Source organism: Pelodiscus sinensis, chromosome 7 (assembly GCF_052426305.1).
Source record: "Pelodiscus sinensis isolate ZL-2025 chromosome 7, ASM5242630v1, whole genome shotgun sequence".
In the NCBI taxonomy this organism is placed as follows: domain Eukaryota; kingdom Metazoa; phylum Chordata; order Testudines; family Trionychidae; genus Pelodiscus; species Pelodiscus sinensis.
In genome coordinates this window covers 73,418,358-73,444,230 of record NC_143058.1, presented here as the reverse complement: position 1 = coordinate 73,444,230, position 25,873 = coordinate 73,418,358, and the positions used below count along the sequence as shown (strand labels likewise).

The 25,873-nt window shown below is 41.0% G+C and overlaps 1 protein-coding gene across 8 annotated transcripts in view; it reads left to right on the top strand.

Moving 5' to 3' along the window:
* The window catches only part of RFTN2 (raftlin family member 2), an 84,974-nt gene that overhangs the window by 18,365 nt on the left and 40,736 nt on the right, over nucleotides 1–25,873 (top strand). For 6 of the 8 annotated variants that reach the window (XR_003088305.3, XR_012905399.2, XM_006117922.5 and 3 more), the window contains exons 6-8: nucleotides 4,610–4,813; nucleotides 12,249–12,370; nucleotides 16,504–16,607. Coding sequence is in view for 6 of the 8 variants with exons in the window: in XM_006117922.5 (XP_006117984.3) it covers nucleotides 4,610–4,813; nucleotides 12,249–12,370; nucleotides 16,504–16,607 (430 nt within the window). In the remaining 2 variants the exon portion in view is untranslated. Of the gene's footprint in view, nucleotides 1–4,609; nucleotides 4,814–12,248; nucleotides 12,371–16,503; nucleotides 16,608–23,888; nucleotides 24,092–25,873 lie in introns of all 8 variants that reach the window. The other 2 variants (XM_025182038.3, XM_025182037.3) reach the window with 1 other exon arrangement.

Genomic DNA, 25,873 nt, shown 5'->3' with positions numbered 1-25,873 from the left:
GCACCTTAAAACAGATATAACTGCATCCATACTAGGAGCTTATACTACTTTATCTGCACTGAGTAATTATATCAGTAAATCTATCTATATCTCTTCTCATGCCCTAACCAATATAGTTGTACTAGTAAAAAACGGAGTGTAGACCAGACAAACTATCTTTATGGTATGCATGTGTTGTCTGTGAACACAGCACTACAAGTAAGGGCCAACTCACCGGTGGGTCCCTGCATCAAGGCAGGATATGGTGCAGCAGATTCTTCTCCTCTAGCATCTCCTGCTGATGACCACTGCAGCCCCCTTCTTGTGACTCAGCCCAGCGGTGCGCAACCCATGGATCTGGCTGTCTTCCTGGGGGGGGTTCGCAGCACCGGGCCGGCCACCATTTTGTTTTCCCAGCTCAGCGCCCAATGTATACGCGGTGCGGGCGGGGAAGTGGCAGGGGAGCAGACCGGCACTTTAAATTAAAGGATCCGCAACAAAATGTTCCCAGCGCCTTTTTTTTTTTTTCCTCAACAAAAGTTTTCCTGGCCTTGGGGGTCACGAATTAAAAAAGGTTGAGCACCACTGGCTCAGCCCTTTAGCATGTCATATTGAACCAGACCCTATCTGGGATAGTAGTCCAACAAAAACAAATATCCAATCCCTCCATCCAGTTGCAACACACAATTCTGAGCCCAGTGGTCTGTACATGGTTTTTCAGGGCTTCAGGTAGTCCACATTCCCTTCTCATGGGCTTCACACTACCCTCCCAGTGGCTGGAAGGAGGACCCAAGCCTATCCTCTACACTGGGGGTACGTCTAGACTACATGCCTCTGGCGACAGAGGCATGTAGATTAGGCTACCGGACAGAGTAATCGCCGCTTCATTTAAATTTACATGGCTGCCGCACTGATCAGCTGTTTGTCGGCTCAGCGCGATAGTCTGGACACTCCCCTGCCGACATCAAAGGTATTTGTCGACTACCCAGGTATGCCTCCTGGGACTTGGGCACTTAAGTACCTTTGTGGATCTGGCCTGGGAAGCCATAGGAAGTTGCAGCAAGCAGTCTAGCGGAGTGAAACTTGACTGCCTGTCCGAGTGACCCTGTTTCTAGCACTCCCCACCTTCTGTGTGCAACCAGAAGGGTTAATTGGTATCTTGGACCCACATCAACCCTTTAAAAATCATTATGGGGTACCGTGATGGATAGGAGGAGTGCTGGGCAGCACTTGGTGACTCAAGAGTTAAACTCAGATTTAAGGGGAGTTGACAGGAAGCTGGAAGAACCAATGGGATACAGTGCTGAAATTTAAATTATAAATATATACCTTGCCGTTTCTCTTTGTGGTTGAGTTCTAAGTTACAGCTGGAGGAAGCAATATGGAGCAATCAAAGGAATTACCGTGCCTACAAGAAATATTGAGCCTTGAAGTACAGATCAGTACAGATCATGAGTAGAGAGAGGAATGTATGTTTAGTTGCAATCAGGGTAATTTTCTTTCTTTTGTGTTTGGTTAAACTTCTCTGCGTGAATTCCATGAGCCTTCCCTTTCCCATCTGCCGTATCTAGCTGCAGCCCAAAGAAACCGGGTTTCTTCATGTTTTGATCTGTTCTTTTCTTAGTTGCTCTGAAACAGGTAGCAACCAAGTATGCTTTATCAAGTATACCTTTTTGTTTTATTACTAAAATCACCTTTTTTAAGGTGATGATTTGATTCTTGTGCCTGGAAGGTAACAGGACGTCTGTGTGTGTGCCTGCCTAGCCTGAGAGGTCAGCTACCAGAGACACAGTTTGTTGTTTGTCTATCTTTGCTTGTTTGTTCAAGCTGTCTTGTGGCAAAAGAGCTTGGAATACCCCTTGGGAAGAAATTCAAGTGTTTCTTCCTGGTTTTCAGGGTTTAATTCACTTGATGGTGGCCGTGACAAAGAATCTGTAACTCTGGGGAGATTTGTAAGTAGAGTCTATAGAGGCAAGGTATTTTTAAGTTCTTGCTGCCCCCCATCTTCTGTACATGGAGTGCCAGAGTGGGGAACAGCCCTGTCAAGTACAAACCCCATCACAGTAAACTCTACATAATCAACCAATTTTTAATAAGTACATTCTTGCTTAAATTGTCATATCTACTTTGGCTGCTGTCCATGACTTCCCTGCAAAAGCTAAACTGCAGATGTTTAAAAAGGAAGTGACTTTACTAGCAGTTGCTAGTAAAATGTTCTTGCTAATAAAAAGATGAAAAATACTGGAATTGCTTTTTACCATTTTAAAAAGGACATTGTCACCTTTTAAAAAAAGCTATATATATTTTAAAGGATAATGTTGGAATATAAAGAATCTGTATAAAATAAACAATGTAAATAGCAATACCATTAAGAAGTACAGTTTGAACAAAAAGGCTTTGAACAGTGGAACATTAATAAGCCAACACTGATAAGAATAGCTAGATATACCGAGGGTCTGATAATACTGAACATACAGTTCCCTTAGCAGTTGAGGAGTGTGGCAATTATCTTTCTTTTCTGCACAGCTTTCAATAACATTAGACTTCTGAGTTTTCTAAATGATACATAAGTTTCAGAGGGATAGCCAAGTTAGTCTGTAACAGGCAAAACTTAAAAAACAACTAATCGTCTAGTAGCACCTTAAAGACTAACAAAACATGTAGAATGATTCTTGGATCTGGACTTCTAATACTCCCGTCATCTGAAAAAGTGGATTGTGCACTTGTAAGTTCATGATGCCATCTACATGTTTTGTTAGTCTTTAAGGTGCTACTAGACTATTCCTTGTTTTTTAAGTTTTTCCTAAATAATATAGGTATTCAGTATTCTTCAGTTACTTCAGTTTTCTCCATTCTGTTTCCTGGCCGTGCACAAATTCACTAAAGGGAGTTAGGTCCATGTGCAGTCACTCTTATAGTTTAGTCCCAGAACAAATTCCCCACAAACTCCTCATCACATCCAGGAATATATCCTATGTAGAGATCCTGTTTCTAGCTCTGAGGAGCTCATGAAATAATAATTTTTTTAAAGAGTAGACAAATTGCCTCGTCTTCACCTCAGACAGTTGTCATTTTGTAGCGGGATAGAAAGAAAGCATTTCTCTGGCAGGTTTAGATGGTGCTGCTTGAAGATGCTCATAGTTAAGAAAAGTTAGAAGTAGTTCCAGGGATTCAGTTTTTCAGCAGAGTGTTGGTGAGTTAGTCAAAAGGGGTCACAAAAATGAAGTTTATCTCAGTGTTTATCTCTAGCATATGTGTGTATGTAATTATATACCTATGAAGTGAACATTTATTGATCTAAAGCCTAATATAACCACTGCAGTGTTCTTTAAGAGTATGTCTACACTACAGGATAAAGTCAAATGAAGATACGCGACTTCAGCTACGTTAATTGTGTAGCTGAAGTCATAGTACCTTAACTTGACTTCCACATTGCAGGAAGTCAAAGGTCAAACACTCTCCCTTCAACTTCTCTTACTCCTCGTGGAAGCAGGACTACCTGCATTGACTGGAGTGCCCCTCTCAGTTCAAATTAGCTGTCTTCACTAGACCCGCTAATTCGAACACTGGAAAATGGACAGTGGCAGCTTTGATCTTCTCTGTAGCGTAGACATACTCTAAGGGGTTTGGATTTGTGGAATTAATTCAGCTAGAACCCCTTTTTAGTGGTTATGGTATTTAGTATAACAGCATTATTTTAATGTCCAGATACAGAAAAAGGAGAAAAAAATCATGTTTTTTCAGTAGACTCTCTAAAAGAATGTAATGATTTTAATGGGTTAAAGGAACACTGTCAACTCACAATACAGTCTGTTTTAAAAAAAAAGTTTAAAGTTGTTTCAAACACCTGCCTTTGAATCATCCTGACAATTCTTGTGGTACTGCAATTACATTTTACTGGGAATTTTTTTTTTTTTTGGTTCATGTTTTTTCCCTGCCATGTTGCTGTGTGAAAGATCCATACAATCAAAGAAAAGTGACTAACTAACTGACAGGGAAACCATGAAAATTATAAACAAAATGTTCTCACTATATCAAAAAGGTGAAAAAGTAGAGAAGAATAATTTGACAATCTTAATGGATTTTTGTAATAAAAATAGCAAATAATATTCAAACATAACTGTAATTTATACAGTAAGTCTGAGTCTACACTGGGCCACTTATTCCGGAAAATCAGCCGCTTTTCCGGAATAAGCTGTGAGCTGTCTACACTGGCCCTTGAATTTCCGGAAAAGCAACGACGCTCTACTGTACAAAATCAGCCGCTATTCCGGAAAAACGATTCTGCTCCCGCTCGGGCATAAGTCCTTATTCTGGAACACTGTTCCGGAAAAGGGCTAGTGTAGACAGCCCAGTAGTCTTTTCCGGAAAAAAGCCTCGATCACGAAAATGGCTATCGGGGCTCTTTTCCGGAAAAGCGCGTCTACATTGGCCACAGACACTTTTCCGGAAAAAGGGCTTTTCCGGAAAAGCAGCCTGCCAATGTAGACGCTCCTTTTCCAGAAAAACTGAAAACGGAATAGTATTCCATTTTAAGCATTTCCGGAAATTCATGCCAGTGTAGACACAGCCTAATTGTATTTTTTTAAGGCATCACTTTCCTGACCTTTTTCTCTTTTTTTCCCTTCAGATAATAAATTATACACAATCTTCAATGTTTTTGATGATGACTCTACCTGCTGGACCTATCATGAGGGCGTTTTGTCTATGAAAATAACAAGAAAAGGTCCTGTTGTTAGTACTCTGGATGCAGATTGGCTAGAACTAACCACATTTTATTATAAACAAGGATTGTCATTAATTGATACTTTTGTACACTGGGAAACTTCTAAAGGTAAGCAAGTCTATTTTTCATAAAATTTTAAACTGTTGTGTTTATTTTACAAAACATAGATCAGATTTTGCTTCTTAATAGGAATAAATATGACATTCCTGTTGTAAAAATGAGGAGTGCTATGGTAATTTTTGTCATTGTAACTTCACAGAATATGAGACCTAAGTCGCTGTTTACCTGAAAGTGATATATTAAAATTATTGAAATTTCTCTTTTGTTTTACCTAGTTTGAAGTTTCCTCAAATACTTACTGCTAATAATAATTACATGTAGTAACAAAATATTATGCATCATATTCTCAGAAAGCATCCCTCATTCTCAGAATTTATATTAACAGGTATTCACAGAAGACCTAGTCCTGCAATTTGATGAACGCTTCCAATGAAATTTTAAATTCCCTCAATTCTCATTGAGTATACAGTGTTATAAATACACTATGGATAAATACTAAATAGTATACTAAAGACCTATTCCTGCAATCTCTACTCCAGCATGATGCTTTCTGAAGTCAATGAAAGTTTGTTTGTTTTTTTCTGTGTTAAAATGGAAGGATTAAGTGAAGTTCGACCCACTGACTTCAATTGCCCCTTAAGTGGAGTTTTGTCCACTGAGTTCAATAGGACCTGGGTTTTCCTCCAGTGGTTTTTTTTTTTTTATAATTTCTATTAAAAACTGCTGTTGCCAAATTACTTATACTATAGTTGCTTATGGTCCACATAACCAGGTAGTGCACAACATTCACTAGTGCCTTCTAGAATTTACACCCTCATTCAATGTGTAGACACTTCCTTACATTTTTGTCTTTGGTTACTGACCCTTTTTTATCTTTCCTGCTAGCTACCGCAACATTCTCTTCACTTACTAAAATAAATGTAGTAAGTAGAGATGGTCCTAATCTGACATTTGAACACCCCAGAACTCTGGGGAAATTGGGAATCCATTCTAGGTCCAGAATTTCTGTCTATGGTTCATCTTTTGTAGTAATACTCCTCATTTATAAATGCTGTGATGAGGAAAATGTTACTTCTGAGCATTCCAGATGTTTAACGCACAACCGTCATATCACCCACAACCGGTCAGGTGCTTGGTTTTTATAGTCACTAACAATAGCCACATTATGCTTAAACACAACACCACACGTTGTAGAAGTTAACATTTAATCCTTTAATCATTTATTATCAAACCAGTAAAGTATGACATATAGGTCACTCTAATTACACAGCTAGCTCCTCAGGCAGTTCCTTAAGGACCACATTTCTATTAATCATATAACTAATACAGTTTCTATGTGATTGGGTATTATGTTTGTTTATGGTTTCAAAACTCTTTAAAAGACAAGCATAGACTTTAACACCAGCCTGAAGTTCCATTTATTTCAGTCACTTCGCAAGAGAGGAGATTATTTTTTCTTTTTTTCCAATAGTAGTTAACGAGAGGGTTTGTGGGATGGGGATTTTGTTCTGTTTTAAAAGTAGCAAGATTTTACCAATGACTGTTAGTTAGAGTTAGAGGGTGAAAGTAAGCCAGGTTGCCCTGATGTACAGCTCTGGCAAGAGCTGGCTGAGCTGTGGCAAAAGCCAGCAGGGAGCTATTTAAAGAGTTGGCAGGGACCTGGGTTGAGATAGGACAGTACCTGTAAGAAATGTTAAGTTACTTTCACTGCTGATTAGAGTTCAGGACAGAAACCAACAAACCTGGATTCTGGTCTCTGCTTTAACACAGAATTGCAGTATTACCGGGGGAAGTCATTTTGTTCCTCTGGAACTGTAAGCTCTTTGAGACAGGGACTGGCTCAATAACCAATAATAGTCAATAACCAATATATTTGCATGATGCCCTAATCTCATTTGATGCTTGTAGCAGGGTCTCTCTTGAACTGGCATTGAACCCTGCCAGTGCCTCTATTTCCCCTTCTGTAGGCTCTAAAATGTGTCCCCAGCCTATTGTGCAAGTCAAATAACATCCCTTCTTGGGGACTGGTTTATTACAGTCATTCAGTTCAGCTATCAACTTAAACCAAAACAAGTCTTTTCCCCCACTCCAATTTCTTCAACCCTTTGCCGGGCTCCATAGTTCCTTCCAGCTCCTGCTGCTGCTGTTTCCTCAAGCCTCTTCTTCTGGAGGTTATTCTCCTTCCCATCACTTGAGGGGAGTGTCTTTTTTCTGCTTCTCAGTTGGGGACCACATGTTTGAGGGCATGGTTTTTTTTTTTGTTTGGGTGGGGGGTTGTTTGTTTGTTTTTTGCTTCTCCCTTGTGTATGGCCACCAACCAAAAAAAGGTTCCCACCCCTGTATTTGGCTATCCCTGGGCTACCATCATGTGATGCCTGCTAACCTGACCACCCATCACCTAGGACCAGATGACAAGGCACAGGCAGAATTGAATCCAAATCCCTTGAAGATTCAGCCCACCCGGCAATGGATCCTCTAGGCTCTACTATACTACTACTAATACATTAAGCTTTGAGAATGGAAAAATCTATTTCTTACTGGAAAGTCTCAATGGCTTCAGTATTAGACTACTCTTTAAAGTATGGTTAATACTTTAAGAAGAAATTATAAATAATATTTAAGTTATATATTTTTCAATTGAATATATCAGAAACTGGAAAATATCTAATTGGATTGAAAAAAATATGTAGCAATTTCTTTTGCAAGCATTGAAACTGAATTTTACATACCAAATATACAATTTTAATCAAAATGTAATATTGCTGTCTTCCTTACCTAATATTATTTGATTTGAGATTTGAATATAATGCGAAGTATTTTGTAGTAATACTCTGGTAGGTGAACAAACTTGAACTGCTTGATCTCCTTGAATTTTACTCTGTTATTTTATGTTAAATGAAGAGTTAACATTCCTCTAAAGTGGTATTATGTCTGTTGCCCAAGTTTTGTTGTTTTTCAGTTGTCCTAGATTCTAAATGGTCAGTGTTCTTTTAGAGTTGCTTATGGCAGTTGTGTATGAATGAATGGAGCACAGGACTTTAATTCAGAAAAGCTGCTTTGTAAAAATTCATTGAAGTGTTTCTTCAGACTTTCACAGTTTATGCAAGACTCAAAATCATTCTGTGTAAAATAATCAAGTATATTAAGAAATCTAGCTAAATAACATATTAAGGAAACTTTTGCTGAATCATTTAGTATCTACTTATTCCCATCCCCACTGTGCCAATCACAATTTTTCTGTTTATATGTCAATTAACTTTTGCTGTGCATCAGTCTAAGTCTCTGTAAATCATGAGGCCACAGCTCTAAGCCAAATTCATTCAGTGCATGTGTGTTTAAGAAAAGGCTCATTTTTCAATTTGCAGACAAAAAGAAATCCCAGAGTTATTAAAGAATTATTTTAAAAGGCTTAGTATATAAAAATGAGGAGGGCAGTTATTTGTAACTTTTATCAGAAAGTGTAATTAAGAGAAGAAACTCCAAAATCTCTTTTCCCCTCTCCCTTAGTCTTTAAAGTGCTACATAGTCCTGTTTTTTGTTTCAGCTACACCAGACTAACACGGCTACATTTCTATCCTTAAACAATAATTTTTGTAACAACTTAATGTGGTTCTGAGTGATCCTCCCACTTCATAGGATCTTCGAACCTAGACTCCAGTCTGAGCACAAACAGTGCAAATTAAACCTGTTACATATTAGCCTGAGTCCAAATCACTTAGCACAGGCCAGCTGCAGGTTTTTAATTGCAGTGTAGACATACCCTTGAGTTTAATGGGAGTGGAATCATGCCCTTAAACTTACGTATAGTTTTCCCAGTGCTGGAAACAGAGGTGACTGTACCTGTTATAAATCAATGAGGAGAACAGCTATAAGCCAAAATTAACCTCAACAGATGTTGGTGAACAGAATTTCCACAAGCCTCCCTGTCATGAATCTATGTTTATTCGGGTTCTGGGTCCAGTTATTTTACACGTCTATCATGCCCCGATTACCTCAGGTTACCCGTACTACCCACGTCCCCCACAGTCATGTGGCCGTAGCAGGGCCAAACTTCTGCCTCGGGGTGTGGTGTGCTGTTCGACTACCGGTGGCAGGGAAGGGGGTCTGGGCTCACCCATGCTCCCAGACCCCGGCCCAGGGCCCTGTCACTGGGAATCTCGTCCCCAGTGGTAGCAGGCGGGGGTTTACCCCTAAATGCGCCCACTCAGGCTCCACGACCCTACCCTGGGCCTCTGTCGACCCTGCCACCAGAACCCCTGTCGGGGTTATCCTCCCCTCTCGTCCCTCCCTGAGTTCTGGCCCCCATACCTTCCTCCGTTCCCCACCATCCTTCCTGCCTGTGTTCCCCCTCCCGTTTTTATCCTTTCCCCGCTCTCCCGCTCGGCATGTGACATCACCCTCCCCTCCCCTTCTATCGCTCCAGTGACGTCATGCAACGCTGCCGGCCGCGGGTGCTCTCCCGTTCTCCTGGTAATCCCCGGCTGCCGCGTTTCCAGCCCGCACTGGCTCGCCCCCTCTCCACGAGCATCTGGCAGTGCCAGTTCCCCCGCTGCCCGAGTCGGCCACTCACACACCCCGGCACCGACCCGACCTGCTTGCTGGGGATAGTGGCGAGGTTGCCTCACTCCGTCACACTCCCTTTCTCCACAAGTCTTTACCATTTTATTCTTATGAAGACCTCTCCCATCATTAACACCTGGGGCACATCTTACTTAGGCCTTCTACACGTCCTGCTTTGAACAACTGGTGCCTCAGATTCTGTCTAGCCTAATCAATTATTAAACAGTTAGGATCTTGGTAATAATAAATCTGGATTAAAATGAACACATTTAAAGAGACGATCTAATGTGTGGGTAGGCTTTTCTCTGTCTGATAAAGTGTCTGTAACCTGGGAGAGAGTTAACAAAAGGACAGGAGCTGAATTTAGCTATTGGATTCTTTCCTGCTTGATTTGTTTGTTCTTGACCTCAACCTAAAAGAGTTTATGTAATCAGTTGAACATTTGGGCCTCTCAGTACTGAAATCTAAAACCTTTCAGGGCAAAAATAAATATTTTGCTTATGTGTTGCATCTTTTATTCTCACTTTTAAAAAAAATTGGCATTATATTCTTTTTATCAGGGGTTGTCTTCCTCTTTGTCTGTACATCACCTCATAAATGTTTGGCTCTAGTGCAATATAAATAAATAACACATGTAGCCCAAACAGCTTCAGAAATGGCCATTTGACTCAGGCACTATGGAAGTTAAAAAAGAGCATTTTAGCAAGGAAAACTGAAGTATTTCCAGAAGCTATAAAAACAAAACGTAACAGTATTCCTACTTTCCTATTTAGTGAAAGAGAAAGCATAACAATATTGAGCCACAACACAGTTCCCTATTTCTAATGCAAAAAAAGCTATGACTGTTTTATTTTCTTCTCTGGTTGTAAGAACATAAGAATGGTCATACAGGGTGAGACCAAAAGTCCACCTAGCCCAACATCCTGTCTTCCAACAGTAGCCTATGCTAGGTGCTCCAGGGCGAATGAACAGAACAACTAAACATCTAGTGATGTTGCCCCCTGTGGCCTATTCCCAAATGCTGACAGAGACTAGGAACACTGTCTTGGCTAATAACCATCGATGGACCTATCCTCCATGAATTTATCTAGTTCTATTTTGAACCTCATTAAAGTCCTGGTCTTTACAACATCCTCATGCAAGGAGTTCCACAAGTAGACTATGTGTTGTATGAAGAAGTACTTCCTTTTGTTTGTTTTAAACCTGTTACCCATTAATTTCATTTGGTGACCCCTAATTCTTATGTTATAGGAACAAGTAAATAACTTTTCCTTATTTACTTTCTCCACATCAGTCACGATTTTATAGAAGAACCACATTCCCCCTTTTTTTTGCCCAAGGGCTTATGGGAGTTGTAGTCTAGGAATAAATTACAGCACAAAGGATCTTCCCAGTAAAAGTCAGAGGCTTCTTTAGTAAGGAGACTTACACATGATATGCCCATATCTTGACTAATGTATGCAGATGCGGTCACCTTATTTCAAAAAATAATATATTGGCATTGGAAAAGGTTTGGAAAAGGGCAACAAAAATGATTAGGGGTATGGAACAGCTGCCATATGAGGAGAGATTAATAAAACTGGGATTTTTTAGCTTGGAAAAGAGCATTTTGTGTGTATGTTAGAATTATATTTTCTATTTCTATGAATGCATGATAGGCATATATGCCTCTGAATATGTAATTTTAAAAACTCATATTTCCAAAAACAAGTAAGATTTACTGAAAATGCAAACCCCAAAAGAAGTGAAATTATTGTGACTCTTTTAGCATTGATTGGAAAACCAATGTATGAGAGGATCAAGTTCATGCCTTATTTAGAAAATGTATGATCATCTGATATAAATCCAAGTCAGCCCACCTGTGGAATTCTTTCAGTTATTCTTCAAACAAAATTACAGTATCACAGTATTTCTGCATAACCATGTTATGTCACAGAGACAGCCTTTACATTCATGGTGTATTGGAGAGAATTTAAAGCTGGTATTCTGAAGAGTATTTCTATTTTCTGTTTAAATTTAGTTTGATTTTTTTTAGTTAAGATTCTCGGCTATTGAGGTACCACTACAGAAAGGGCTTCCAGATGGGCTTGTAGGAGAGGCACTATGCTATCAAATACAGAAAATGAACCAACAAATGATACACAGCTTTAGTTTGAGCCAGCTGGATATTTTCAAATTCTCACAAGAAGTAAGTCAGGGAGGTGCTTTCTGAAACTTACTTTCCATCAGGAATCCTCCTACATTTACTTCTATTTCAGGAGCTTCCTGTGTGCATTACATTTTTTGTAAAGATAATTATGGATAAATACTGTAATTTATATTTTGTTTTTCTGTAATCCTCTCCCATCTCCAACAATCATATTTGTTTTGGTCATACATATGTCATTTCAAAGTTGAGTATAGAGTTTTTGTATCTGTGTGCTACATAAACAGTGGTTATCTTTCTCAGACTCAAATGTGCACCTACTTGCTAATGTTTTTAATAATATGGCACCTTGCATTTAATTAATAGCTGACTCCCTGTAGAAAAGGGAAATACAGTAATTTGATTAAGAATATGACTTCATATCTTACAAAGAAGTGGCAGATAATTGAAAAAACATTAAAAATGAATGCATTTGATGTCTCAGATAATGTGATTTCAGTGGGACTATAAGCAATCGGTGTATAAAGTTAAGAAGGTCCCTAGCCTCTCATTCTCTGGAGGTGGGTGACACGGGAGGGATCTCATGAGGATTACCTGTTGTGTTCCCTCCCTCTAGAGCATCTGGTATTGGCCACTTTCAGCAGGCAGGATACGGGGCTGGATGGACCATTGGTCTGACCCAGTATGGCTGTTCTTATGTTCTTACGTTCTTAAGGTGTGCACGTCTTTGCAGGATAGTCTTCATAGTTCACCTTATACATGTCCTTGATTCCACAGGAGATCACATACCCAAATCTTTAGAAGGATTATTTATATATGAAGAAGAAGGTTCAGGAGTCCCAGGTTCTAACAGGAAAGGAAATGACACAATAGTTGTAGAACAATGGACAGTCATTGAGGTAACTTGCTGTTTATTTACCAATTGAATATTTTATTTTTAATTTTCTGTTTTGTTTTAGTGTATTTGTATTAAAGTTAGATACAAATATAATATGTATTCTTGCATTCATCTACCCAAACATGACTACCACTGAAATCAAAAGACTGAAGGCTAAATTTATATATTTGTAATCAAACCCCTAAAATAGGCAAATAAGATCTAGCAAATCAGACCCTACATGTAGCATAGGAATTTGATCAAAAATACATGAAAAAAATCATCTTTCTCACTTGTTTAAGATTGGCTTATTTGTTTTTCCAGGCTAATGTAATGTATGGAAATGTGTTTTAATTCTTCTTTCTACGTCAATTTATAAAACATTTTCATGCCAGGTTACTGACTTCGATAGGTGACCAGTAACCTCTCTCAAGTCTTATGCTTTAAGTAATAAATTTAGAATTATAGAATCCTAGGGCTGGAAGAGACCTCAGGAGGTTATCGATTCTATCCCCCTGCCCAAAGTAGGACCAATCCCAATTAACTCATCCCAGCCAGTGTTTTGTCAAGCTAGGACTTTAAAACCTCTATAGAAGGTTTCTCAATTTCTCAATATCTAGTATTGTCAGGTCCTGTGATCTCAGAAATCTCCCTTCGGTTCTCAGTAAATTTGATCACATGTGATTGCCTTTTTAATTAGTGATGTTACAATGTTACCCTTCTCAAGCTCCAGTTACAAAGACAGGATATACCTTCCACTTTATTTTGCTCTAAGCCAACTTTTGCTTTGGACACATTTAAACAGTTTATTAATGTGTCAGTTCAGCACACTGTAAAAAGATTCAGTTTTATAACCCTCATATCTTTGTATATTATGAAATAACTATAATATTTATTGGGGTTCAAAATTTCCAATTTGCAATCCTCTCAAGAATTATAGTTAATGCAGTTGAGACTTCAATTTGACAAGGAGTGGTATTCTCAAAACAAAATCAAACTGGATCTGAGCGAAACTTGTTGACATTTTTTCATCAAAAAATGCAAGTTAGTGATACCAAAACATTTGTAAGTTTGTGTTAATTTCAGTTAACTGTTTCAGTAGGGAAAAAAATCTCTGAAAAATTGAAATATTTTATTTTGACATTTCTTAAATTAAAAGCTTTTGATTTTTTTTTTACTCTCATCATTTTATAAATATTGGTGGGATTATGTTTTCCAATGTGCCTTACTTTGCATTTATCAATATTGAATTTCATTTGCCATTTTGTTGCCAATTCACCTAGTTTTGTGAGATCCTTTTGAAGCTCTTCACAATCTGCTTTGGACTTAACTATCTTGAGCAGTTTTGTGTCATCTGCAAATTTTGCCACCTAGAGAAACCACTAATGGGAAGGAAAATATCGGTTACTTCTATACCTGGATAATCCAGAGATATTTGGTATTACCTATATGATAAAGGCCATTTGTCTGCCCTCCTGCTAAGAGCATTCATGTGTTGCAGGAGCTGCTGCTGGAAAAGGTGGGGAAATTGTATGGTAAAACAGGTTTTTAAGTAATTAGCACATTTGGAAGTTGACTTGCTCAATTTTCCATCTGAACAGCAGGTCATAGATTCTTAGAATCCTAAAATAAATGTAAATAATTTTTTCCTAGGTACTGATGTTTTTCTAACAACTATCTCATTACATTTTTATCTGCAAAAATTATTAGCTTTGAGCTTAACTCAGCAAATGACATGTTTTCCAGACTGTAAAGTGTAGTCATTAACAATGATTATTCTACTATTATAATCAAACTGAAAATTTTCTGTTAGGTTCCAACTCACCAAGGCACTCAAATACACACTTAACATTAAGCATGTGAGGTGTTTGCATAAGTATCTTGAGCAATTAAGGATTAGTCCTAAACTCATATCCTGAGTTAATATCCCCATCTCTTTGTTTTATCCACCTGTTATCCACAGTCTGACACAGAGTTTGTGAAAATTGAAGCAGGGACTTTTTGTTTGTTATATGTTATATGGGTGCATAGAGCTGGCCTAGGGGCCATCTACAGCCTGAGCACTTCCCCAATCCACCTTGCAAAATATTTTGCAAAAGTTATGTAATTGGGCTTGCAAGTCTGCCAGCCCAGAGAAGAATCATAGAATCATAGAATACTAGGACTGGAAGGGACCTCGAGAGGTCATCGAGTCCAGTCCCCTGCCCTCATGGCAGGACCAAATACTGTCTAGACCATCCCTGATAGACATTTATCTAACCTACTCTTAAATATCTCCAGAGATGGGGATTCCACAACCTCCCTGGGCAATTTATTCCAGTGTTTAACCACCCTGACAGTTAGGAACTTTTTCCTAATGTCCAACCTAAACCTCCCTTGCTGCAGTTTAAGCCCATTGCTTCTTGTTCTATCCCCAGAGGCCAAGATGAACAATTTTTCTCCCTCCTCCTTATGACACCCTTTTAGATACCTGAAAACTGCTATCATGTCCCCCTCAATCTTCTCTTTTCTAAACTAAACAAACCCAATTCCTTCAGCCTTCCCTCATAGGTCATGTTCTCTAGACCTTTAATCATTCTTGTTGCTCTTCTCTGGACCTTCTCCAATTTCTCCAAATCTTTCTTGAAATGCGGTGCTCAGAACTGGACACAATACTCCAACTGAGGCCTAACCAGGGCAGAGTAGAGCGGAAGAATGACTTCTTGTGTCTTGTTCCCAACACACCTAAGGGTGGGTGGGAAGCAGTTAGGGACTCACCATGCACATGGCCCCCATCAGCACCCAGGCCCTCAGTGCCAACCCATAGTCCCAGGTGCAGAAGGTGTCACTCAGTTTGAGAAGGCACTGGCTGCCTCCATCATGACGCAAACCGCTTTGGCCAGGGAGCCACCCGAGATGACGCACAAATGCAGCCAGCAAAGCGGGAGCAGTGAATTTCACTTTTGGTTATCTCAGGAGGGATCCCAAAGCAAAGATGCAGATGGTAGCAGGGAGGAGGGAGATGGGATTCCAGTGCGAACATGTATAGGTTAGCAGGGGGCATCCCAGTGCGTGGACATGGAGGGGAGAACTCAGTTTTGTGCCTTTTGTAGGATCCTGGTCTCTGTCTGGGCTCTGGACACAGGAGGAGACATTATCAACTTTCATGTACTGTATTGCGAGCCCCAAGCATTCAAAACTCATAAATCAGCTCCCCCACCTCCTAAAAAGATAATGGCTTCTTGCAATCACAGATAAAAATAACGTGGGGGTCTTTTTATTTGGCATGTGGTGTTTGATGTCTTTGGCTGAACTCATGGCATGTTTTCTAGCTTTTCTCTGCAAACTATGAGACCTGGAGTTTTCCTTTAGAAAAGAAAAAGAAGGCTGGGATTCTCTTGTAATGCCATGCACCAACAGTCAAGCATAATCTACTAAATCAGAGAGATCACAGTTGATAGCAGTGCATGAGGCATTAGGCAGTGAAGTTCCCAGATCTGGCTTAATTCTAATAATGTGTCTGAGGCATTCCAGCAAAAAAAACAAAAAAAAAAACCCCTCCAATTATCAGGAAATAATTGTTATCAGATCAGGAGAGTGGAGAGTTGGCATCACTAATATCTAATCAGTTTCACAAAATGAGTCAGTAATTTCACATCTTACACCTATGGAGGGGCTGTTTCTGAACACACTTTTCCTAGGCAACAGGAACATGCCAGCAGCTATATGGAGCTAGCAGCAGGAAGCCACTCTAGGTCTGCTGCACTGCTGGTGATGGCAGCAGCGACCCCTGTAGGTTTTTAATTGCTTGGGGTTGTTGTTGGGGCCAAAGACGCACCGGGGGGTGGGTGCTGGAAGATGTGCGGGGTGGGGAACACTCAGGCCCCTACATGCCTGGAGCCCTGCCAGAAGGGGTTGTCTGCTGGCCCTTTAGGAGGATTTGAGGACTGGTACTGAGTTTGAAACACCGATATGCAGCCTAGCACAATTAGGCCCCCTCAAAGTGTTTCTGCAATAACATAATAATATAAATTGTAATTTGTTAGATAGATAGATAGATAGATAGATAGATAGATAGATAGATAGATAGATAGATAGATAGAAAGATAGATAGATAGATAGATAGAAACTTTGCTGAGTGCACTTTACTATTTTTATATTGGTTTATTATTGTAGGGATGTGAAATTAAAACAGATTATGGACCTTTACTGCATACGCTGGCTGAATTTGGATGGCTTCTTACATGTGTACTGCCTACACCGATCATCCGACATGATAGGTAACCAGAGAATATTTTAAAGCATAAAATATAAATCTCAGTGTGTGCATATTCATATAATTAACGGATCTCTATGTAACAAGGAAGAATGTATAAATAATATTAATGAGACTCAGGATGTAATTAGTTTTATTTAGATATGATTTTGTAGATTTTGAAGAAATGATGTTGATGTGATTTAGGGCCATTGACTTGAAAAGGTTTTGGATTAGGTGCTGAGACCTCTACTCAACTAAAAAAAAATAAGCACATGCTTATCTGTAAGCATGAAAATAATCCCATTCCTATTTAGGAAAGCATTTAAGATTTTACTTATCCAATTGATTTTAATGAATTTGGATGGGGTAACTTGTGCGGTTAAATTTAAATACAACGTTTTGCTGAGTCAAGGCCTGAGAGAATAGAATCATGTTGTTTGGGCCACTTAGGAAATAAAACCAGGCATGTACTAATTATAGGAAATTAAGACGTGCTAATCCAGCAAAATTGATCCGGTTCATCTCCTTTAATGAGAGTGTCTTCTTTCATCATTATGGCAAACGATTGGTTTATTTTTGTTGCTTCAGGTAATTCTATCTCTCTCTCACGCACACAATGCGAAGTTCTTCTTCTTCCCTGTGGGTGCTCCACATTAGGTTGGTGTGCTACCGCTGAGCCATTGATCAGAGATGTGAGAGCAGTGTCCCAGAGGCCATTCATGTGCGCATCTGCAGCCGCGTGGTCCTCGGTGGCAGGCATCATGCATGTGCAAGCCCCCTCCTCTTCCTCAGTTCCTTCTCTACCACCGCCAGCCGGAGAGCGAGATTGGTAGGGCTTCCAATCTCATTCACGTTTTTAGATACTAATCCCTTTTTAGAACCAGGTTTTTTCTCCCTAGTTGATATCAGTTGTTAATAGCTTACTTTAGTTTAAAAAAAAAACACCCAGAATACGATAGTTTTTTCTTCCAGTTTATCCCCTTCCTGTAGTTAGATAGTTGTTCGGTGCTATGCCTTGCTCACTGGGTTTTAAGCTCTGCTTTACCTGCAAAGATCCTATCCCCATCTCGGACTGGCACGCACAATGTGTCCACTGCCTCGGAGAGGCACATGTTTCTCAAAAATGCCCACATTGTGCAAAACTGAAATTGCGGGCACAACAGGAGAGACCTGAATCTTAAGTTAATTCTACTTGAAAAATCTCTCAGAGCTGCCTCAGAGCTGGGTCAACAGCCCGAGGAGCAGAAACAATGAGGAGGCAAAAAGCCCGCCAAAAAGTGAGCCTCATCCTTGCCTCAGGAGATGCCAGCACCGAAACAGCAGTCTCCCGCACAGCCGGTACCGAGAGCAGCAGCAGCACCACGCCTAAACAATTATGACACTCCGGGCGTCTCTGGAACTGCTAGCACAGCTAGCAAAGTGGGACTCTCAAAACCCTGCTCTGAGGCATCAGGCTTTAAGATGCCCACCTCATCAGCTGCGACTTTTGGCACTGAATCGATCTTGCCAACATGGCATGAGAGCACGGTGTCTGCCATATCACCTGGCACGGACACCTCCACCACAGAGGTGCCTAGTCTGCTTGGCACCAGGGCATAATCTAATACATCAAATAGCACCAGTGCTTCCTACTACAGCTCTGTCAATTCCAGCTCAGCAACATTATCCTGCTGTGTTAACATCACAAATGATGTTATCTCAAGAATGATTTTCATCTGAATCTGAAGATGTCCTTTATGTGGGGTTCTCTCAAAAAAAACTCCCCAACACAGATCAATCTATTTATGCTTCCAGGTCATTCTCTAATTATGGGAACATGCCTCCGCGGTATAGCAATCTCTGGGTACCTCCATTTATTTGAACAACTGGCAACCTCACCAAAAACACCATCATGGTTGGAAATGACATCTAGTGCAATATTTCCCTTCACCATACTCTCCCCCCCCCCACCTACGAGGCAAGCACAGCAAGAGGACCCACCCAACCAAGTCAAAGACGTACTCTTCAAGTCAAATGAACCTGCTCCAACAGAGGAAGCGGCTGTGCTTCCACTTTCAACTACCTCAGACAACCTTGCACATTTTCAAGACCTTTTTAAAGGTGTGGCTGCTGAATTAAACATCCTCTTCCAGAAGGTTACCAAAAACCAATATGAATTAACAGACAGATTGCACTCTGTAACACCCTCTAAGATAGCACTACCAATTAATCCAGTAATGGAACCTGCAAAGGTGGAGTGGCAAACCCCAGCATCAACCACTCCTACCTCCAAGAGAGCAGACAAGAAGTACTACGTTCCGCCCAAGAGCTCTGAGTTTCTTTTCACACACCCCCAGTACCTAACTCTCTCATAGTGGAAACTGCACAACAGAAAACCAAGCAGCAAAAATTCCGGTCCACCCCATTGGACTGTAATAGCAAGAGACTTGATTCATTCAGATGTACAGTTTATACATCTTCCATTTTACAATATTGTATTTCCAATTATGCTGCTTTATTATGTAAATATGACTACAGAAATTACACTAGACTCAATGACTTTATTGCAGACATTCCTGAGGGAAAAAGACAGCAGTTCAAAGCGCTGATATCAGAGGGTCACATGGTTGCCAGAACAGCCTTGCAGGCTGCATGAGATGCTGCTGATATGGCTACATGATCTATAGCAACAGCTGTAGTCATGAGAAGGGCTTCATGGTTTAACTCCTTTTCCAAGAGAAATCCAGTTGACGATGGAAGATCTTCTATTGGATGGCCAGAAGCTGTTTGCAGCAAATACCAGCAGAATTCTGCATTCGATTAAGGATTCCAGAGCAACACTTCACTCTCTAGGGACCCGCAACCCGGCAGCTAGAAGGAGACAATACAGGTATCAGCCCTACTCTAGACCTCAATACCCTCCCTATACTCAATACTATAACAGACAAGACTAACACCAACAGATCAGAGGCAGAAACCAATGTCAACGCCCTCCCTCTACCAACTCGCAACACTCGCAGCAATCCAATAAGCAAATCTGAACAGCAGGTCAAGGGTCCTGAGAGCTGCTCATGCATTCCAACACTACCTTTGCAAGCTAAACTTTTTCACTACCATTGTTTAACAACTGGCAGCGTATAACCTCTGATAGATGGGTTCTCCAGATCATTGACAAAGGCTATCTTATTCCCTTTGTGTCTCTACCCCCTTTCCATTTCCCATTCTAGTCCCTCTTTAGAGACCACTCTCACGAGAATCTGCTTCAACAAGAGGTTGAACACCTTTTGCACACAGGGCGATTGCACTAGTCCTTGTACAATTTAGGGGGAAGGGCTTTTACTAGCATTACTTCCTGAAGGAAAAATGGTCAGGAGGCTGGAGACCCATCTTAGAGTTGCAAGCACTCAACAAATTCATTTTGATGGATTTAAGATGGTAACGCTTGCCACTGTTATACCAGCGTTGTAAGAAGACAATTGGTTCTCATCCCTCGACTTGCAAGATGCATATTTTCATATCTCCATCCCTCCAGCTCATAAATGTTTTCTCCAATTTGTTGTAGGTTCACAACACTACCAATACAAAGTACTCTCCCTCAGACTCTCTACAGCCCTGAGGGCCTTCTCAAAGGTTCTGGCGGTCATCACAGCATACCTGAGGAAGCAAACTGTCATAATATTCCCTTCCCTGGACAACTGCCTCCTCAAAACACACTCACACAACAACTCCTGCCGCTCGCTGTCAGTCACAAGACACTTATTCCAACACCATAGCATGCAAATAAACAAAGCCAAATCAACGCTTTCTCCCACACAAAATATCCAATTTATAGGAGCATGCATCGATTCAACAAGGGTCACCACATTCATCCCAACGGACCATTTCCAAAAAATTGTGGCCTTGGCAAACACCCTAAAATCCAATCCCTGAACACCCGCACACGAATGCCTTCAGCTACTGGGAGACATCGCAGCATGCAATTTTGTTGTCTGCAACGCTCACTTCCACATGGGATTTTTACAGATATGGCTGGGACAGGTCTACAAGCCCAATGTCCACCCACTGTCCAAATCCCTAGTTCTCCTAACACTGGTAAAGAAATTCCTGCAATGGTGGACAAGTTCACGCAACTTTTGTTCTGGAGTCCCCTTCCATCCATCAGAACCATCCATCTCCATGACGACAGATGTGTCTCTTATAGGATGGGGCACTCACCTACAACATCACATGGCCCAGGGGCTGTGGTCCAGCAGCAACATAAACATACTAGAACTCTGTGCAGTCAGATACGCTTGCATGAAATTCCTCCCATTCATCGTCAGCAATCATGTCAGACTGTACATAGACAATGTTGCAGCAGCATTTTACATAAACCGTTAGGGTGGGGCCCAATCTCAAGCATGTTGCACAGAAGCCATAGAACTTTGGAACTAGTACCTCAAGCACAGCATGAACATTACAGCGGTGCACCTTCCAGGTACCTTAAACATGACGGCAGATGCACTCAGCAGAGCCCTCCCTACCAACCACGAGTGGCAAATAAACCCACACATATTGTTATGCATTTTTCGACAGTGAGGTCACCCCACCATAGATCTATTTGCCACACAATCCTACAAAAAATGTTACCTATTCTGCACCAGGACAGGCATCTTGCAAAGGGTGTTTGGGAGACGCCTTTCTCATCAGTTGGTCATCCCACCTCCTATACACATTTGCCCCCATACGCCTGTTGAACAGGGTAGTCCACAAGGCAAGGAGAGACAAAGCACACCTAATTCTCATAGCTCCATCATGGCCACATCAACCAGGGTTTCCTTTTCTAATGAGGATGTCCCATGTGCCACCAATCTACTTACCACACAGCCAAGATCTCCTTCTTCCACCAGGACCCCTCGCCACCCAACCGAACCTCAACTCGTTACACCTGAAGGCATGGCTCCTAGATGGTTCTCTGAGCTAGAACTGACTTGTTCACAAGTACAAACAGTCCTTCTACACAGTATGGCGCAGAGCACCCTTCAAAAATGGAAGAGATTCTCTGCATGGTGTGTATACCACCAGATAGCACCCTCAACATCCTCCTTACCTGTCATCTTTGATTATCTTCTGCACCTTAAACAAGTGGGCCTTGCAATAAGTTCCATTAAAGTCCATCTTGCTGCTATTACTACCTTCCACCTTAAGATAGACAACTCATCGATATTTGCACATCCACTCACTAAGAGGTTTTCAAAGGGCCTTCAAGCACTTTATCCTGATATCACCCCACCAACACAACCGTGGGATCTCCATCTTGTACTGAAGACTTTATCTTGGCCACCCTTCAAACAAATGGCCACCACCTCTCTCTTGCATTTATCCATGAAGACCGTTTTTCTCGTAGCCATTACCTCAACGAGATTGATGGGAGAGATCACAGCCCTGATGGCAGAGCCACCATACACACCTTTTTGAAAGATAAGGTCACTCTACGTACCCACCCCAAATTCCTCCCTAAGGTACACTCATCCTTCCACCTCAATCAGACTATATACCTTCCTACCTTTTTCCCCAAACCAACTCCTTTGAGAGGACAATGCATACCCTTGACCTATGCAGAATGCTTTTGTTCTACCTACAATGAACTAGGTCTTTTCAAGCATTTCCAAGAATGTTCATGTCAATAGCGAACCAAAATAAGGGTCAGGCCCTCTCATCACAGATTTTGGACTGTATTAATATCTGCTACTCCCAATCACAAGTAATCCCTCCAGACAATATAAAGGCACACTCCACTAGAGCCTTGTCTACCTCAATAGAAGTAGTTCCTCTGCAAAGTACCCATAGGAGACATTTGTTCAGCTGCTACCTTGTCCTTGGACCACACTTTTGCAAAGCACCATGCACTTATGCAGGGACCTCTCTCCATCCTGAAATTTGATAAAGTGGTCCTTTCCACTGCTTTTCTGCCAGAGCCGAAATCCCTACCTCCTTAACTCGGAATAGCATTGTAGTCACCTAATGTGGAGCACTCTCAAAGAAGAAGAAGAGGGAGTTACTAACCTCGACAGTCATTGACGTTTTTCAAGATGAGTGTCCCTGTGGGTACTCCTTTCCTCCCCGCTACTTCGGAATTCTGGCCTCCTCACTGGCATCGTTCCGGGGTAGAAAAGAAACTGAGGAGTGGGGGGAGGGGCTCACGCATACGCAATGCCTGCCATCTAGGAGCACGCAGCTGCAGATACACGCATGCGCAGCCCCAGGGACATCGCTCTAAAATCTCAAATCGACGGCTTAGCAGCGGCGCACTGACCTAATGTGGAGCACCCACGGGGACCCTCATCTCGAAGAATGTCAGTTACTTTCAAGGTGAGTAACCTCCTCTTTTCAGATTAAAGGTAAAATTATATTTTTCAGATTTTTCAGATTTCAGATCTGCATAGCAGATTTCAGCTCTCTTCTGTTTTCATTATATATGCAGAATTCTCGTAGATTTCAATAAGAGATCCATGAGTGTAGGAAAAACAAATGATCAAAAACTGAGATCCACCTTATGACTTTAAGATTTTTCCTTATTGTAACAAAAAATGACAAGTGCCTTTTCTTAGTAATGCACAAAATATAAAAAGGGCAAGTGCATACCTGGAATTAGAATACACAAGTCTTAAAATTTAGCAAGTTAAGATTGCCCAGTGTTAAAGTAATTCTGGAATTTACAGAGACTTTGTCCTTGTGGAATTGTTTGGGTTTTTTAAAATTAGTTATAAAAATGAATTTTAGTGAATTTTAAATTATTATAAAATGTTAAACTAATTAGCTGAGTTATAATTTATAATTATAATTAGCTAATTTATAAATCTAAATCAGCAAAGGAAGATCTGCTCAACAGTATTTCTGACCATTAGCTTAGTGCAGTATGATCTTTTTAAATAAATAGATCATATAGTTAGTACATAACTTTAAAACAATTCCATTTAGAGTAAAGCATCAATACTGTCATTATCAATAATATGTATGTGTAATACCCAACTTACATTATGAAAGAAATACTATGGGACCAACTTCAAACATCCTAAAAAAAAAACAGAATAAATCCAGTTCTGTTGAATGACGATATGCAATACTAATAGTAAAACGGAATAACACATTTAGGGAAAAATATAACCCATGCTGTAAAGTGAAGATTATGATGTGGGGTTACTCAGAACAGTCTCTATCTAAACCCTAGACTAAGGAACTTCTGCTGCTGCCTTTTCAGTTCAGTTGAAGTAATGAACTGACTCATATCTAATTTGAGTCTGAGAAAATTCTGTTTTTCTCATTTCATTTTAAACTACAAAAGTCTCTGCTTTACCTCCTGGTCTATTCCTGCCTCCCCATGGAAAGAGAGGACTCACGGGTCTCACAACTGGAGATATGCTTGGGGCCTAGACCTAAGCCTGTTCAAATCAACTGAGAGAGAGACTCTTATTGACTTTGGAAGGTTTGAATTGGATGTAGATGGAATATTTCAAGAGCTGCTCCAAACCAATGGACTTGTTCCAAGTGAGTTGACACGGTTCCTGACTCAACCCCCTTCAAGTGGAAAAAATAGTATCACCGTCCTGTTTTTTCAGGATTAGATAAAATCCTTTTAGTACAATTAGTTTTTAAAGGGAGTTTTGGGCACAAAAAAATGACAGATTATGTGATTTGTTTAGGGATTTCCACAATTTTTGCTATATCCTGTAATTTCTCATAAATTCTAAGATTTCCTTTAAAAAATTAAGCCATTCCTCTTATAGGATTCAGTGTGAAACAACATACTGTTACTCTTTTAACTAGGGGTGGGCAACATACAGCCCGTGGGCCAGATATGATGTGCCAAGTCTTTTGATAGGGCTCGCGCCCACCCCTGCAACTGGGAGCAGCTCCAATTAAAACATCTAGCTGCTTCCTGTTGCTCTCTAAGCTTCAGGTAGAAGGGAGGGAGGAAAAAGCTTCAGCATTCTTCCCCAGCAGCACAGAGACATGCACAGCCAGCCAGCAGTCTGGGGCTGCTGGAAGGGAAGCCTGTCTGAGAGTGCTACTAACTGGGAGCTGTTTAGGTATGCACCTGCCAGCCAAAGCCTGCCTCTGGCACCCCACCCCCTCCCACCCTTCAAATCCCTCCCAGATCCTGCACCCCAGGCCACAGTCCTTCTCCTGAATCCATACCCCCTCCTGGATCTTGCATCCCAATCCCCTGTCCCAGGTCACAACCAAACTCTCTTTACCCTCCTCCCCCATGCCCTAGGTTACAACTCCTTCCCCCGCCCCCTCCAATCCCCTTCCCCAGGCCAGAATCCTTTCCTTCACCCATACCCCTACCAGAACTCTGCACCCCAATCCCTTGCCTGAGATCACAGGCCCCTCCTTCACCCAAACTCCCTCTCATACCTCACCCCCTCTCCTGCACCCCAGTCCCCTTCCCTGAGCTCCCTTCTGCACCCAACCTCTGTCCCAGACCCCACAGCCCCTCCATAGAAAAGTGTGGCCTTGACCACTTACCAAAATCTTAGCATGGTCCCCCATAAAAAAATATTTCCCACCCCTGCTTTTAACTCATCCCTGAAGAAGACTTTCTTCACCTAGACAACAACAGCAGCAGAAGTGGAGACCCCCCCAGGAATTGTGAATTGCAATGCCTACTTGGGGACCATTACAAATATTGTATTTATTTGACCCAGAAGCCTATATATAAAATTCTAAGTAAGCCTGAATCAAGGGAATTTCCTAAAAAATGGGGCAGGCAGGAATTAATCCAAATCCTAGAGCTATGGAGATGCTCCAGTGGCCCTTCAGGCCCTGGTTCTCCTCCTTGGTGGTTAGGAGCGGCAGGAGGCAGATTATTTTGAGATTCTGCTTGTCAACTTCTTTGCAGATTTCAGTCCCTGCTTCTAACAGGCAAACGGCTCCAATGTGTGCATCATGGGCCTGCAGACAGGATGTGAAACCACTTAAGCAGGGAAGGGCAGAACAAATACTTTAGAAAAGGTCACATGCTGCAGGAAGTGCTCTTGATGATTCAGTAGGTGGGGGCTACTTCTCAGTTACTGTCAGCCTAGTACCCTGGCATGATGCTTACATGGTGATTTCTTAGGTGTGCTGTTTTTTAAGTAAAGCATGAGATTACTGTAGCGAATGCAAAAGGAGAGTTGTTGCATCCTGGCCAACTTTGAACCTGGATAGTTAAATTATGTTTATATATTAAAAATCACCACCCAATAAAATATTTGTTTCCTGTACTAAATTATTTGGTTATAGTTTGTATGTCCTGTTAAATAGATGTTGCATTAGAGTGTCTGG